At 33.7% G+C, this 17,606-nt stretch overlaps 4 protein-coding genes and 1 pseudogene across 4 annotated transcripts; 1 reads left to right on the top strand and 4 right to left on the bottom strand.

The window, feature by feature from the left end:
* Positions 1–1,328: 1,328 nt before the first annotated feature.
* LOC123204874 (photosystem II reaction center W protein, chloroplastic-like) lies at positions 1,329–2,025 on the top strand. Its single transcript, XM_044621682.1, has 2 exons — positions 1,329–1,484; positions 1,583–2,025. The coding sequence occupies exons 1-2, from the start codon at positions 1,397–1,399 to the stop codon at positions 1,912–1,914; spliced, it is 420 nt and encodes a 139-aa protein (XP_044477617.1). The 5' UTR covers positions 1,329–1,396; the 3' UTR covers positions 1,915–2,025.
* LOC123204864 (pathogenesis-related protein PR-4-like) lies at positions 1,976–2,860 on the bottom strand. The gene is made up of 2 exons (XM_044621670.1): positions 2,418–2,860; positions 1,976–2,330 (listed from the first exon to the last, which is right to left on the bottom strand). Exons 1-2 carry the CDS (start codon positions 2,838–2,840, stop codon positions 2,160–2,162), a joined length of 594 nt encoding a protein of 197 aa, XP_044477605.1. The 5' UTR covers positions 2,841–2,860; the 3' UTR covers positions 1,976–2,159.
* A 5,495-nt stretch (positions 2,861–8,355) lies between these two features.
* On the bottom strand, positions 8,356–9,095 carry LOC123208989 (pathogenesis-related protein PR-4-like). The gene is made up of 2 exons (XM_044626685.1): positions 8,786–9,095; positions 8,356–8,694 (listed from the first exon to the last, which is right to left on the bottom strand). The coding sequence occupies exons 1-2, from the start codon at positions 9,044–9,046 to the stop codon at positions 8,524–8,526; spliced, it is 432 nt and encodes a 143-aa protein (XP_044482620.1). The 5' UTR covers positions 9,047–9,095; the 3' UTR covers positions 8,356–8,523.
* Positions 9,096–11,393: 2,298 nt separating this feature from the next.
* LOC123208670 lies at positions 11,394–12,088 on the bottom strand. The gene is made up of 2 exons (XM_044626190.1): positions 11,966–12,088; positions 11,394–11,843 (listed from the first exon to the last, which is right to left on the bottom strand). The coding sequence occupies exons 1-2, from the start codon at positions 12,086–12,088 to the stop codon at positions 11,394–11,396; spliced, it is 573 nt and encodes a 190-aa protein (XP_044482125.1).
* A 927-nt stretch (positions 12,089–13,015) lies between these two features.
* On the bottom strand, positions 13,016–14,825 carry LOC123208988 (annotated as a pseudogene).
* Positions 14,826–17,606: the final 2,781 nt, after the last annotated feature.

Raw genomic sequence — 17,606 nt, 5'->3', positions numbered from 1 at the left:
ATTCATAATTTCTTTCAAAATTAAACTTTAAAATTTTATATTTTTTCTTTAAGGTTTCTCCCTCTCTTTTTCGACATCAGAACAGGTCAACTTTGCTCTCCCTCTCCTTTTTCCAGCGTCTTCTCGTTGCCCTTATTGTGAATCTTCTTCAATCGAGAATAAAGACAATTTATAAATGGGGGAAGACACAGGGGAGACATTGAAAAAGGGAAGAGAGAGAAAAATTGATCGGTTTCAATGGCAAAAAAGGGAGAGAGAAAAACTCTAAACTTTAAGGGCAGAAATGTAAGATTTCAAAGTTTCAAAAGTTTAATCCTAGGAAAAATTATTAGTTTTCTAAATCTAAGAGAGAAATAAATAATGTTTTATTATTTTTAATGTATTATCAGTTAAATGATAATTTTACTTATAAAGTTAATTATTTCTGTTAATTTTAACAGTTTATAGATAAGAGTTTAGATTTTTTATAATTAACGGATAGAAGGTTTTGAGTTTACATCAACTGTTGGGTAGGAATATGTATTTTGTTAAGTTTGAAAAAATTGAAATTGAGAATGTGTAAAATATAGTTTCCTCAAGATGAGTCAAGGAAATGGGAAAGAGAACTGAGTTGGGTTACATTTTAGATGCATTCTAGACTTTGTTCTAATTGGATTTCAACGTATGAACTTTGGAAGCCCAATATAAATTCTCCATAAAAGGCCAAAGGACTATTTCCCACCCAAAGTATGTCTTTTTTTTTTCAAGTTTTCACCCCTTAACTTTGAAAATCTCAATTATTCATCTATAAACGATTAAAATTAACTGAATCTATTAGTGATATTATTTTCCCCTACCAAGTTAGAAGGAGTGTTTTTAGAAGGAGGATGCATCGAAGGGTGGGTGCATTGTCTGGAGATTGTCAAATAAGCTCTTCTTCATCGAAAAATTTTGTCTAAAAGCTTGGAAACCCTAAGAGAAAAAACATTATTTTTGAAAAGTTTGATTTGAGGAAAATTATTAGTTTTTAGGGTTTATAGGGAGAAAATGAATTCAAATTTAAGTTTATTTTTAATATTACAGATAAAATGATAATTTTGCTCTTAAAATTGTTAATTTTAATCGTTTATGGATGGATAAATAAGTTTTTCAAAGTTAAGGGTGGGAACTAAGAAAAAGGCATAGTTTAGGTGGGACATAGTGCTTTGGCCTCTATAAAATAAAAATTACAACATATACTACTCATATGACAAGTCCTTTGACAGTCCAAAGGGAAGACACGTGGAAAGCAATGAGTGGTTGTCTAGACACAATCAAGGATATGAAATCTTTGGCTATAATCAACCCCATCCAATTTTCTGTGGTTGCATTTTGTATCATTTTCCACATTAATTCTTTGCATTGATCCCTCACAACAATGGCCTTAATCTCAACTTCAAACTTGTCTGCATTGCTTCCCCCCGCAACTAAGGCAGCAACAACTGTTCGCTTATCATCCCTCTATGGTAATTACATCCATCTTTTATAATTCTTCAAAATCATTTTACATCAAATTTATCTGTTTCATGTTTTCTTTTTTGCATGTCTGTGTTTTGGCCTGCAGGGCTGCCAGTTGAAGCAATGGCAACAAAGGGACGTGTGAAGTGCACTGTTGAGGAGAAGACACCTGCTGCCTTCAATGTAGCCATGAGCTCAAAAGGCAGCATGGCTACATCATTGATGGCGGCAGCAGCAGCCGTGAGCACTGCCGCTGCAGGCCCAGCCATGGCTTTAGTGGATGAAAGAATGAGCACCGAAGGAACAGGCCTTCCTTTCGGACTAAGTAACAACATTTTGGGGTGGATCCTTCTTGGTGTTTTCGGGTTGATTTGGTCTCTCTATATTGTTTACGCCGGTGACCTCGAAGAGGACGAGGATTCTGGATTGTCCCTTTAAATTAATTCTAAATTCCCTTATTTATTTATGATTTATTCCATAATGCAAATTATTGGAATACTTTTTGTTATTCAAGAAATCACTCTTATTATGATTCTTATTATCATTTCATTTCTGTTGGTTTATTCATACACAATTCATCCATTGTATGAGATTATTCAACTTTTGATAAGGTCTTCTTAGCTGACAAACTGGCAGCAATTTGAAAAGTATTTAAGAAGCCCCAAATGGTGATGGAGTTAGCTTCAGTCTCCGCAATTCACAAACTGGTAGTTGACGATAAGATGGCCCTGGGCATACCCTCTTCCATCAGTGTCTAATTGATTAAACACCGCAGCATCCAAATCTAAGCCTCCATTACTGCATTGATCAACGATTCTCACTATGGCTTGTGCGCCTGTTCGACTGTTAGTCACCTGCAAATTGATCCTTATCATCAGATACACTTTTTTCTGCAACCATTTTTCACATAAAAGAGGTTTCATGTTGTTTGTGAGTCTTACCCTTAAGCACTTGCCACAAGCAGCTTGTCCATGAGTCCCAGCCGGTCCACAAAAAGCAGTCCATCCATATTTCTGGCGCCATGCCAATGGTTTGTCGGCGTCCCATGTGGAGCAGTAAGCGCTTACTGCCCTCAAATCCCAACCATTTTGCTGAGGGTAGTAGAAATGATAAGTAGCTCTCACATTAGAAGCACTTTCACCACCACCACCGCCACCACTGCTTCCACCACCAGAATTACAATTACTTTGACAACCTTGGGCAGGTGAACAATATGCATCAGTCGATCCACAGTAACCATATTGGCTACAACAGAGATTGTTGGCACAGGTTTTGCCGCCAGCTTGCCTCCCACATTGCTGGGCGGCGGCTGTGGAGGCCATTATAGTTAAAAACACCAAACAAAGCCTGCTAAATGTCTCCATTTTGTGTTGAATGAAGGTGAGTGCTCAGTGTGCTTCAATATATAGGCCTAATATATATACGTGTCTGCCCAATTTCTTCAAAGATGATATAATTAGTGTTTAATGCTGAGTTTTGACTTATACTTTCATCAAATTCATCTTGATCTTTCTTGATATTGAAAATGATGATCAAAATTTTTGATGTCTCAACGATACGTGTTGTCTTTCCATCGTAAAAAATAAATAAATGCTAGGGTGGCTAGTTGTGCGAAAAGACCTTGGATGGATGAAAACCGTGGAAAAATTAGTTAGATACATTGAACGAGGATGGGGGGCAGCGGACTTTGGAGACAGCATTTATCGCCTTGGAGGAAAATTTTTCTATATAAATAGTTTCCCTCCCTTCATTGTAATTTATATATAGATAACATTCTGATATATAGGTAACATATGAAAGAATTTCATTTTTTTTTCATTTTTTCTTGTCCAGTTATTAAAATTTATAACAGGATATCAGTACGATCATCTTAGATATATTTTAATATTAATTATCTTTTAATTATATCATTATTTTGTTTTTATATTACAAATACGAATATTCTATTTATGATATTGTCCTATTTAAAAAAATATAAATGATAGATCTTTTTATTTCTGTTATTCTTTTATTTAATTTTTCATTTATAATTGAATTTAATTTGTAACCTAAAGTTTGTAAAATCATGAATTTGAACTTGAAGTCTTGCATATCGTTTGTAACCCGAAGTTTATAAAATCATAAATTTAGACCAGAAATCCTGAATATTACCTAAATATTTATAATATAATAATTGTATCTAATTTATATCTTGAAGTTTGTAAAATCGTGAGAATATATATTTATATATATATAGGGTTCGAAGTCCAAAATTTCATCAAAATATTTATTTGTTTTATATTAACTATATCACATTTGTAACCTGAAGTTTACATAAATTATGAAAAAAATATATTTGAAGTCCAAAATATAATCAGAATTATAGTTTACATATTATAATATATTGAAAATTAATTACAAAACCAGAAGTTTTGTAAATATGAGATAATATATGAACTTGAAGTTTCAAAAATTAATTTCAATATTTTTTCTATAAAACCAATTGTTTTGTAAATATGAAATAATGTTTGAACTTAAAGTTTCAAAGATATTTTTTACAAAACCAGAAGTTTTGTAAATATGACAATATTTGAACATAATATTTCTAAAATTAAATGGATAATATTAAATTGACTTTTACATGATTCTCCACGTATAATTTATGAGCCTTCAGAAAATTGATTAAATAAAATGTCCCACAAGGACAAATACAAAGCTACCATTTTTCCAACGTTACATCTATGAAGGATTGCAAACAGAATATGTGGATATAATGATAAATCTATTAAATTTGTGGAGAATTTTAAAAGATAAATTTGAACATCATATTCAATAATAATTTCAATGACTCTGTAATTTAGTACAACTTTTCAATGTCCAGAATCTTTCCCTGATTGAGATAATGTGAAAGAGAAAATATTTTTCACTTTTCATTTTATAATATGCTTCTATAATAGCAATATCGGAAAAAAAAATTTTGAGTTAATTTATTCTCACTAATGAAAATCATCAAACTTGCCCCACAAGCACTACATCGTTTCTTGAAATGAATGCAACTATCAGAATTAGTTATCATGGGTGTAAGTAAGGTCATAGATTAAGTAATTTTCAATTTGAATATGATTATAATAAAAAATTTCAGTCATACCACCAAAAGTGGATTAAGACTAAAATTATGAAACGGTTAACGTTAATGATATATTCACATTTGCAGTGGCTACTAAAATTATGAATAATGATGATTTTAAACCATGTACTATAACTGAGTACAGACAAAGATATAATTGGCCTAAATGGAAAGAAACAATTCGAATAGAATTAGTTTATTTAACAAAACATCAAGTGTTTGAGTATATAATTCCAACACCTAAGGACGTATAACATATTAGATATAAATAGGTATTTATAAGAAAAAGAAATGAGAAAAATGAGATTGCTAAATATAAAGTAAGACTTATAGCCTAAGATTTTTCCCAAAAGTCAAGTATAGACTTTGATAAAACATATACATCTGTGATGGATATAATCACATTCAAATATTTAATCAGTTTAAGAGTTTTAAAAAAACTCGATATACATCTAATGGATGTAGTTACTATTTATTTGTATAAAACTTGGATATTGAAATTTATATGAAATTTCTTAAAGGATTTAAATTGTTTGAAGCAAAATGGGTTCATTCAAGAGGTATGTACTAATTAAATTATAAAGACTATTGTACGATTAAAATAATTTGGAAGAATATAGTACAATCACCTCAGTGAATATTTAAAAAAAAATGTTATGTGAATAATCTATATGTCTATGTGTCTTTATCAAAAGGTCAGAATTAGGATTTGTCATTCTAATAGTTTATGTTGATGATATGAATTTAATTAGGATAAAAAACTACTAAATATCCGAAAAAGGAATTTGAAATGAAGGATTTGAGAAAAACAAAATATTGTCTCGGCTTGTAAATCGAGCACAATTTAAATGGAATACTTATCTATCAAACAACATATATTGAAAAATTGTTAAAACACTTCAATATAGATAAGACTTATCTTTTGAGCAACCTAATAGTTGTTCGGTTTTTCAATCCGAAAAAAAACTTCTTTCATCCTGAAGAAGAAGATAAAAAATACTCGATCCTGAAGTATCATATCTTAATGTCATTGGAGTCCTGTTATATTTGGCCCAATGCACTAGATCGGATATATCTTTTGCAGTCAATTTATTGACCCGATTTAGCTCTGTACTAACTCGTCACCACTAGAATGAAATCAAATATATATTTTGTTATCTATGTAGGACTAGAGATTTAGGATTATTCTATTATATCAAATCACCTAAAAATTCTAGTTTGGTTTGATATGTAGATGTTGGTTATCTTTTTTACCCTTATAGGGCCACCCGTAGACGGGATATATTTTTACTTATAATGATACAACAATATCCTGACGCTCCACCAAATAGACTTTGGTTGCAACGTCTTCAAATTATTCAGAGAGTCTAGCTCTCTATGAAACCAATCGAGAATGCAAACGGTTATAGTCTGTTATCCATCATATCCAAAATATATGCAGTCTTCTTTTTATAACAAACACTCTTTCATATATATGAAGACAATACAACATATATTACCCAAATTAGAGATTGATACATTAAAGGAGACAGAATCAATCATATCTCACCAAAGTTTTTTAATACTCATGAGCTCCAGTATAATAAAAAGATTGATGTCAAATAAATAAGATCTAGTGAGAATTTTATAGATTTATTCACCAAGACATTACCGACATCAATATTTGAAAAGTTAGCATATAACATTGGTATACGACGACTTAACAAGCAACCCAATTAATCTCATTACAAAGAGGAGGATATTCATCAAGGGAGGAAATTTTTAAAGTTGATCATATTTTAGACAAAATGTACACTTTACTCTTTTTTCCTTTATTAGGTTTTATCTTACTAGGTTTTCCTAATGAGGTATTTTAAGCATGTCTAACTCTATTTTACAAGACATTAAATAATTACGTTCATTTGTTTAGTTTTTATCTCATTAAGTTTTTTTTTTCAATAAAGTTAATATAATTATTCATAAGTGGTGGAAATCTGAAAGGAAGTATTACACAAGTAGTGTCTTTCCACCATGAAAAATAAATAAATGCTAAGGTGGCCAGTTGTGGAAAAAGAGCTTGGATGGATGATAATTGTGGAAAAATTAGCCAGATGTATTGAATGAAGATGGGAGGCAGTGGACTTTGGAGCAAAATTTATTGCCATGGAGGAAAATTATTCTATAGAAAGAGCTTCCCTCCCTTCATTGTAATTGATATATAGACAACATCTAAAAGAATTTCATCTTTCTTTCATTTCACCTTTCAAGTTACTAAAATTTATAATATATGAAGATATTGTTTTTTTATTATTGTATTTAGGGTTGGATTCGAGCTGAGCCGAGCTCGAGCTCTCTCAGTTCACATATAGTTGAGCTCGAGCTCGTAAAAGTCGAGCTCGAACTAGCTCGGTTCAAGTCCAATCTAATTGTATTATATGATTACTTGCCCACAATTAAAGGTTCATCTTAATCTTATCATGTTATAATTCCTTCACATGGAGGAATTCATTGTTCATGATATACTGATTTTACAGGAGGTAGGAGAAATAAACATTTCATGAAGAAGGTCAATATAGGCAACCCATTTGCTTCATGAAGGCAGCTCATCCTTTTTGTCAATACTCCATGTGAAATCATCTTGATATAGACAACAGGACGGAGTATACAAGTTTATTGATTTTATGGTGCGATCAAAGGTGGGAAGTTGCTCCTAGAGTGGAGAATACACGAGTAGATTCATAGGCGATGTTAAAAAAAAGATTAGACTATTACTGTATAAACTAATTGAAAGTTAGAATTATTCTTCAATAAGTTTAATATAGGACAAAACTAATTACCTTAAACTCATCCTAGACATAGATGTGCATCCCATGATTTGAGTAAGTAAGCTAATCAACAAGATGAATAGAAAAATAAACAGAGGGTGTAATGGCAGAATGAAATCGCAACCAAATGACACTAAAAATCAACGCATAAAAGAGAAAATTTAGATTAGTTAGAACTAATTTAAATATCTAGCAAGAGTAAATATGATAAAATCATATAATAATATATTATCTGTATATTCAATCATATATTTAAAAGTATGTCAACCACGGTTTTGACACAATTAATAAGCTATTACGTTGGAAGTATTTTGGAGGGTAAAGATTCAATAAACTTGCATTATTAATACATTTTGAAAACATCATGTAAAATATAATCTTAATTAAACATTCAAATGCTGTATAAATCTAAGGATTCAAACTTTTTGTCAGAACTTGTGTAAATTATTAAAAATAATAAAGGAACTGCCTATAGCAGCCCACGTATAATCGATGTACCGATGTTTTAATTTCTGAATATTGAAGTGTTTGAAAATTCAAAAAGCAAAACTTAGGGGTAGGACCAAATGGGCATTAAGTCCCTATCCACTGAACTCAGACATGGTTTGTGATGGCGTAAGAGTTAGAATTTTGAAATGTTATATTCAGATAACTCTTGTTGACTGACTATATGATGTATTGTGAGGCGATGAACCGTTCAAGTCACGTAAAATTGAAAGCGATATGATCTTAGTTATCTGAAACTGGTGCAAAGAATTTTCTACATTCCATGAAGACAGCCACCTTAATTTTCTCCGTCAATTTGCAACAATGCAAGTCACAAACTGCTTCTACCCGAAAAGGGACAAAAGCACTTATGGCAAGAAGTAGAACTGAACTAATGATTTTCAAAAAGTCCATTGATCATGGCTAACGGAAAATACTTTTCAAACAATCAGCACATTTGACACTGTCAATTTTAAGTGCATATGGAACAAACAAAAGTGCTTATTCTGGAGGAGTTTATTATTCTTCAAAACGATGAGATTACAAAGAGGTAGTAGTGCTGATAAGCACTTATGATTACTTCTTCAGAAGTTTATTTATGAGTCTGATACATTTGATTAACTTTAATCATGGAAGCAGAAAGTGCTTAATTTAATCTCCACAATCCACAAAATCATAGTTCACAATAAGGTGGCCTTGAGCTTTTCCTGCCCCGTTTGTGTCAAGTTGCGAAAATACGCCTTCATCCAAATCTAACCCTCCATTGCTGCATTGATCAACAATTCTCACTATTGCCTGTGCTCCTGTCGCTGTGTTTGTCACCTGCAAAACTCACGAAATGCATTTTGTTTCAGGAAACTATTTTCTGCCAAAAGATGAAAGCAATGTTTGCATTAAGGAATGATTATATTACCCTTAAGCATTTCCCACATGCGTCCTTGCCGGTAGGTCCAGCCGGTCCACAGAAGGCGGTCCAGCCATACTTTTTGCGCCATTCCAAGGGCTTGGTGGCATCCCAGGTTGAGCAGAAAGCACTCACAGCCAGCAAGTCATAGTTATTCTGTGCAGGGTAGTAGAAATGGTATGTAGCTCTCACATTGGAAGCACTTTGAGCATAAGCACTTGCCACCAGAACAGAGAGTGAAAAAATCACACACAAGCTAAACTTCTCCATTGTGTTTAGTAGAAACTCGATAAGTTTGGTTGCATAAACTGGTTCGAGGCTGCTTGAATTTATAGGGAAAAAAGGGCAGTGTTTTGATTTATGAAAGCAACCTTGACTTTGAAAAGTCTAATTAGAAATGAGATCAAACTTCTGGAAGAGCTTGACTATTCCAAATTCTTGTGTTGATCTTGACTAGTATACAATTAGCTAATGTCAATCTGGCAGGATTTTTAGGAGATCTAAGCACATTCTTGGATTTACATAGGCAGATGCACCGCAAAAACAGGTAAATAATTGAGCCCAGTAAGGTACAAATATTTAAACACAGATGTTTTTGCCTTACCATCAAGGCAACTATGATGTTCTCTCTTCCACTCATACGGCAAGTCTTAGCTTCAAGTATTACCAAACCAAAAAGCAGGAAAAAACAGGGGTTATTTTGTAACAGTATAAACTTGTTTTTAACAACTGTTCTGTAAAATAGGTGAAGCAAAAACTAAGTTTCAGATTTTTAGAACCTAAAACGTGTCAAGTCTTTAAAGAAGTAGAAGAATAATTTTATACGTTTCTCATAACATCATGTTGAGTCATGTTTTAGTTTGACACTAGTTTTGGGAGAATAAATTTTGTTTTTAAGAATAATTAAGCTTCTGGGGTCGCTAATGTTTGCCAATTGCTAGTCCAAGAAACAGTATTCAGAAAGTTCGGTGGCGTGAATCCAGATTGTAACATGGTGGGCCAACATATATAATTCTAGCAGATATAGAATCCAACTTTATATCTGAGGCTGGACCGCCATGGTTTTTCATGAAAAATGTACTAAACAAGTTGAATGTTATCAGAAACAACATACACTGAATGGCAGAAAGAACATAAACTTTCTGGTCTAATAATCACAAACTGAAAGATTTTCATTTTTTCTGCATGACTCATATGAACAATCTAATGATGGAATATCGCAGATTGAAAGATAATCAAATGATTTATATGAACAATCTAACGATGGATTCTGACAGGCATACCTCCTTTTCTGGATTGCATACAACATACTGCAACTGATATTTGCTGAATTCAAATAATTCATTAGATGTATTCATTTCTAGAAAGAAATATGCAAGCAGGTAATCCACAGATCTATGCATGAATGAACACAGAATAAATGAATGCATCTGATACAATCTGCTTATTAGAGTATAAGGCCAAAGGAAAAATAAGTTTATAACAAAAGTGAAAAGAATCCATTTATTTTGCATTGCCTCTACTTTTTGAAGCATTAATGGAGGATTATTTATGTTTGAAGCACAATTATTAAAATTACTATGATGGGCAAACAGTCATATTCTACACACAGAATCAGCATCCATTCTACAATCCTCCCACCACAAAAATAATTAAGTCGCACCTGTATCAATTATAACATCAGCTAATGTAACGCAAGCATTTATGAGAAAACCAATCTAATTTCAGCTGTATTAACTCTATCGTTAGATGAATTTATTAGTACAAAATGAGATATGTAAAATACACCCTTGTGGCCAGACACAAACAATGATAAGTGAGCAATACGCTAAAAGCTATTCACAGTGCAATCTTCATTTATAAATCTACTTCCAATCAGATAAAGAAATACAGACAATTTCAGGTCATGCTACAGCTTCCATGTTTTGGAAGCACCACAAACAATGAGAAATTATATATTGAACAGCATCAAGATGTTAACATATCTCATTTCACAATCCCCTGACACCCAGGTTTCACATCAAGTTAATGAATTTTCCATTGATAAACATTCAACAGCTGTGGAACTTGTTCCTGAAACTTGGTTACATACCTCTCCAGAAATACTTCCTCCCTAGGTAATAAGAAAGTCGTTGGACATATACTTTCTCTGATCAATCCCTTGGATAGCATGAACAACATAACACCTCGGAACAATTCTCTTCTCTAAGCTCAATAGGAGAACCGTTGGAACTTTGGCAATAACTTGGGAGAACCAACCCATTTTGTTCACAAGGAAGTCCATAGTTCTTGTAATCTTCTCCTCACATTTCAACAGACAATGCGGATGCCTTCTAAACGCAGCAATAGTCTCATCCTAGGACCAACCCAACCTCCTGTAAATTTCAAATTTGGATTCCCAAACTGATTTCTTCAACTGGGAAATTGCTTCAATGGCAGTAATTAATTGAATACGGGCAGGATTGAATCCCATTTCCTTAACCTTCTCGATAATTTTGCAAAATTTAGAATGTTTTTCAAGTTGCTGCAGCTGGACACCTAATCACAAAGAATGGAATTCGAGAATCAGGCACACCACTTTGTCTCAAAAGTGCAACTTTTGAAGTGAGATAATGCTCTACATCAGTTGAAGAAGCTGGTAATTGCCCTTTAGAGCCCTGACAACCTTTTCATCTAGACCGCCCACATTCTTGAGGCAATTGTAATTGGGAACAATACGATTACCTAAACTCTTAACTAATAAAATAGGACATTTCAATATCAAATGGGGAAGGTCCTTCCTTGAAAGCCCTATAGAACGGAAAAATTGAATATTGGGTAAAATTGCCGCCTCAGGATTATATGAAATAACTCGTGGGAACATTCTTATTATTTTAGAGACCTGGTTATTGGTGAACCCATGGCCTCTGAGAAGCCTAAGGACTGAGGCCGCTGTTTCTGTGTTCTTCAATTTATATGTTTTAGCAGCAGAAATGGCAGATTCTAAAGATAACCCGCATGAGTTCATCAAGTATTCGACCAAAAATGATCTTTCTTTTTCATTTTCCTTAGCTTTTACTGATGTCTTCTTTACATGCAAAGATGATGAAAGCAACCTAACATACAAAATCTTATTTTGAAGAAAAGTAGGTTGAATAGGATATTCTGTTCCTGCTCTTCTACACATAAAACGAAACATAATGAACTCACCTGAGTAATCTTTAGCTGCACGATAATGAAGTAAATCTTACTCAATCCTCGTAACGGCGAACGAGCTGTCCCCGCTTTAAATGTGAGTAACGGTGAACTGTTGTGGCTGGGCAGCGCCTCCATTTAGTGTTTAAGTTTTGTAATTTTGAGGGATAATGAAGGACTGACTGAGGCAGAAAGTTTAGTGGAATAATAAGCAACCTAGACGTCCCTTAAGGTTTCAAGTCTTTCTACCATTCACTGGCGAATATTGCCAATGCTGATGGAGTAACCATCCAATCACAGGGTTAGAAAAGTGACTCTTTAACCCTCTCCCATCTCTTTTGAGTAAATTATTATTTATAGGCCAAGTTACTACAGGCTTGAATTTTGGTTTATTCCAAGACATTCTCACCAGAGAGATTATTGGTGGTGGTACTAAAAGAGAGGGCTTATATGACATGGATGCTTTCAATTATTGGAGAATAAATTTCGTTTTGTTTTGTTTTTCAGAATAATAAATCTTCTAGGATCACATGAGCATGATTAAGCCTCTATCTAGAAGCAGGAATTTTCTACCTCATGAGACATGAGGGAGAAATATCAGGGATATGTTTCACATACATAAAAATGCAGAAAGAACATAAACTAGTCTAGTCTAAAATTATCATAAACTGAAAGATTTTCTTTTCTTCTGCATGATTCATTTGAACAATCTAATGATGGAATACCACAGATTGAAAGATCTTCTGTATGATTTATATGAACAATCTACTGATGGATTCTGACAGGCATACCTCCATTTCTGGATTGTATACAACTTATTGCAACTGATATTTGCTGAATTCAAATAATTCATTAGATGTATACATTTCTAGAAAGAAATATGCAAGCAGGTAATCCACATATATATATGCATGAATGAAAGAATAAATGAATGCATCTGATACAATCTGCTTCTAAAAGTTTTACAGTATAAGGCCAAAAGAAAAAAAGTTAAGAACAAAAGTGAATAGAATTTGTATATTTTGCATTGCCTCTACTTTTTGAAGCATTAATGGAGGATTATTTATGTTTGAAGCACCATTATTAAAATTACTACAATGGGCAAACAGTCATATTCTACACACAAAACAGGCATCCAGTCTCCCACTGCAAAAATAATTAAGTCACACCAGTATCAATTATCAAATCAGCTAATGTACCAACGGCATTTATAATAAAAACCAAACCAATCTCAGTTGTGCTACCTCTATTCTACAAAATAAGCTGTGTAAAATATACCCTTGTGGTCCAATCTTGACTGAATAGATGTGAATTAACCTGACACAAACAGTGATAAGTGAGCAATACACTAAGAACTATTCCCGGTGCAATCCTTCATGTTCAAATCAGCACCTCCCAATCAAACAAAGAGATACAGACAATTTCAGGCCATGTCAGAGCTTCCATGTTTCAAAAGCACCACAAACAATGAGAAATCGTATATGGAACACCCCATCAAGATGTTAACATATTTCATTTCACAATCCCCTGACATACAGGTTTTACATCAAGATAATGAACTTTCCCTTGATAAACATTCAACAGCTGTGGAACCTTTTCCTGAAACTTGGTTACATACTTCTCCAGAAATACTTCCTCCCTAGGTAATAAGAAAGTAGTTGGACATATACTTTCTGTGATCAATCCCTTGGATAGGAGAACTTGAACTACATAACACCTCGGAACAATTCTCTTCTTTAAGCTCAATAGGAGAACTACTGGAATTTTGGCAATAAGTTGGGAGAACCAACCCATTTTGTTCACAAGAAAGTCCATAGCTTTTGTAATCTTCTCCTCAGAACTAAGAAGACAATGTGGATGCCTTCTAAATGCAGCAATAGTCTCATCCTTGGACCAACCCCACCTCCTGTAAATTTCAAACTTGGATTCCCAAACTGATTTCTTCAACTGGGAAATTGTTTTAATGGCAGCAATAAATGTAAGATGGGCAGGATTGAATCCCATTTCCTTAACCTTCTCTACAATTTTGCAAAATTTAGAATGTCTGTAAATTGCTGCCGCTGGACACCAAATCAAGAGTAAAGGAATTCGAGAGTCAGGCACACCACTTTGTCTCAAAAATGCAATATTTGAAGTCAGATTATGCTCTATATCCAGTAAAAAAAGCCGGTAATTGGCCTTAAGAGCCCTCACAACCTTTTCATCTGGACCGAGCACATTCTTCAGGCAATTGTAATTGGGAACAAGACGATTCTGTAAACTCGTATTTAATAAAGTAGGACGTTGCGATATCAAATGGGGAAGGTCCTTTCTTGAAAGCCCTATAGAACGGAAAAATTGAATCTTGGGTAAAATTATCCTCTCGGGATTATATGAAATAACTCCTGGGTAGATTCTTATTATATTAGAGATCTGGGTATTGGTGAAACCATGGTCTCTGAGAAGCCTAAGGACTGACTCTGCTCTTTCTGTGTTCTTTAAATTATATGTCTTAGAAGCGGAAATGGCAGATTCTAGAGACAACCCACAATGAGTTCATCAAGTATTCGACCATAAATGATCTTTCCTTTTCATTTTCCTTATCTTTTACTGATGTCTTCTTTACATGCAAAGACGATGAAAGCAATCTAAGATACACAATCTTGTTCTGAAGAAAAGTAAGATGAATAGGAAATTCTGTTCCTGCTCTTACACACAGAAGACGAAACATAATGAACTCACCTGAGTAATCTTAAGCCGCACGACAATGAAGTAAATCTTATTCAATCCTCATAATGGCGAGAGAGCAATCTCCCTTTCAAATGTGAGCAACGGTGAACTGTTGTGGCTGGGCGGCACCGCTGCTTGGTGTTTTATTTTTGTATTCTTGAGGTATAATTACAAAGACCTCCCTAAAGTTTGAAGGACTACCGTCTGAGACAGAAATTTTGTAGATAAATAACAACATTGGTTATTATATTTTTTTCACTTTCACTGTAAAATACTAAGGTTATAGTAACCATGAAAGCCATTGTTTAAACACAAAGAAAGAAAGAGAAGCGCAATTGATTTGCTTACCTGTACAAGCTGCCTACTTCCATTGATGTTTAGTAGGTGTGAAGTGGATAAATTATATAGCTGGTCTATGTTTCCGTAACTGCAGAATTATATTTTATTTATGACTGTGTGGTTTATATTTTTTCTTGCTGAATCTTACGAACTGTGGGAAGAATGAAACACAAGGCTTTTTGCTAGCTGATGACCATGAAGAACTGGACTGTGTACTAGTCTACTAGACCTCGTGAGGCATCCACATGCCTGGAAGATTGAATATGGGATTGAAACCAAGCCTGTTTTATGGTCATTAGAGAGTTGGCTTATCTTGATTATTGTATGTCCAAATTCTTGTGAATACATTAGGCTCTTCGCCCTTTTATGCAGTGTACTCTCCTAGCTCTCTATACAATATTGCCTCAAACAAAATGATAAGCAGTTTAGACAATATTATCAGTACAAGGAAGAGACCTTCACGATTAAAAGTTGAAACCTCTTAAAGTTTTTTACCTAGTCATAAACAAGTGAAAAACTAAAATTTGAGTTCAAGTACCCCATCTGGAATATTGGGTTTTTTCATGTGCTCTTGTACTTTAAGCAAAAATTATCGAGGAGTTACAACTCTCTGTAACCACTGCACTATCTTTTCTTTTATATGGATGTCATCTTTTGCTTCTTTGATTCAGTATGTGTTTTATAGAATGGTGTCTGTACGGTTAACTGTTTATCTTCAATTTGAATGACTGATTGAAAATTCGTTAGTCTTTATATGAATATATATGTTTTACTTTTACAGAATGATTTTTAGTGACAGTGATTGTGAAAGTAATGATGATTTTTTTTCTGTTACTGGTTCCTGCTGTTATGGCTGTTATGCTTAACAGCATGGATAAGGAATTAAGCATGACTGATGATGACATTTCTTCCAATGATTCTGATGTTTCTACGCATGTAAAAATGGGACAAAAAGTCTCAGAAGGAGTTGGACTTAATGTTTCTACGCAAGGAGGCAAGAGACATATAGTTTCAAAAAAAAGGTTGGACTTGGTGTGAGTACTAATATTTCCATACAATGAAACAAGAGAGAAATAGTGTCCAAAGGGATTGGAGTCGGAGTGAGTACTGGTGTTTCTTTGCATTAACAGAAGAGAAAAGAGGTTGCACAGAGGTATGGAACTGGAGTTAAATTCCACAGAAGGAAAAAAGAGAAGAATTTTCAGAAGGAGTTGGAGATAATGCTAATATTTCCACACAAGTAGAAAAGAGACAGGAGCTTTCAAAGGGAGTTGGAGTAAATAGTAATAGTATTGCTTCCATGGAAGGTAGAAAGAGAAAAGAATTTTCAAAAGGAGTTGAGAGATAGTGCTAATAATGTTTCCACACAACTAGAAAAGAGACAAGAAGTTTCAAAGGGAGTTGGAGTTAATACTAACATTTGTACACAAGTAAGATAGTCAAGAAGTCTCAAAAGTTACAGAAGTTGGGGTTAATTCTAATCTGTTGATACCAGGAGAAAATACGCAAGAAGTTCCAAAAGAATCTGGAGTCGAGGTATCTCCACAATTTGAGGTCCTTTTGATTGCAATAACACATAAGAGTATTAAAGGGAAAGATAAAGCCCGGTTGTAGCATTGAGGAAGTGATGCAAATCGTAGAAAGAATGCCTGAAATTGTTGATGATGAAGATTTTTTATGAAAGCTGCAGATATCTTAACTGAAAGGAAGAACAGAGAGATGTCGGTTGCACTGAAGGAACAAAACCTACAGATTATGTGGCTTAAGCTTAAGAAAGCTTGAAATCTTTCCTTGGGTATTTGAACAAAAGGAGGATGCCTTCTGAATGCAGCAAGAGTGTTATCCTTTGACCAGCCCCACCTCCTAGTAACTTCAATCTTTAAGATTCCCAAACTGATTCCTTCAACTGGTTAATCACTCCAACTGCCATAACAGACGCAGAATGAGCAAGATTGAATGCCATTCCTCAACTTTAGAATGTTGGTTGCATGCTGCAGATGGATCAAGAGTCACCATATAAGAAATCGTGATTGAGGAACTCCAGTATCTTCTAGAGGACTCTCTTTTGAGCAAGGTTTTTACTCCTTAAATCCTTCGAAAATTTGCATTGCCTGCGCAGGAAGGACTACATTCTTGAGGAACCAAAACAGAAAATTTTGTTAATACAAATTCGATTGTAATGCAAAATCTCCCTTCAGCCTTTTTCAACTTGATTTAAAATCACCATAATCCTCACAATTGCTAAATGGTAAATAGCATAAAACTCTCCACCATCTCAAAAATCTATTGTCACCCATGTATCATTATAATTTTGTTGATGAATAATATATAGGGTTACCATTCATGTAAAGTGAAAATCAGACCTAGTAATATGTGTCATCAGATTGTGTTCATATCGTATCAATTTGAATTTTATATTAAAGACCTTCAATACTAACCCGATTCGAATTAAAATCGTGTCAAAATTTTTTAACTCTAATCTAACCTTTAAATATTCCAGTTAACCTGACTTGATTAGACAAAATTATCAATTGTTTTCATCCTCCAACGTGTTTTTACCGTTATAATTTTTTCATTAAATTACTTCAATCTACTATTAATAAAACAC

Source organism: Mangifera indica, chromosome 2 (assembly GCF_011075055.1).
Source record: "Mangifera indica cultivar Alphonso chromosome 2, CATAS_Mindica_2.1, whole genome shotgun sequence".
Taxonomy (NCBI): domain Eukaryota; kingdom Viridiplantae; phylum Streptophyta; class Magnoliopsida; order Sapindales; family Anacardiaceae; genus Mangifera; species Mangifera indica.
Note: the sequence above shows the minus strand (reverse complement) of the source record. Positions and strands in the feature narration are given on the sequence as shown.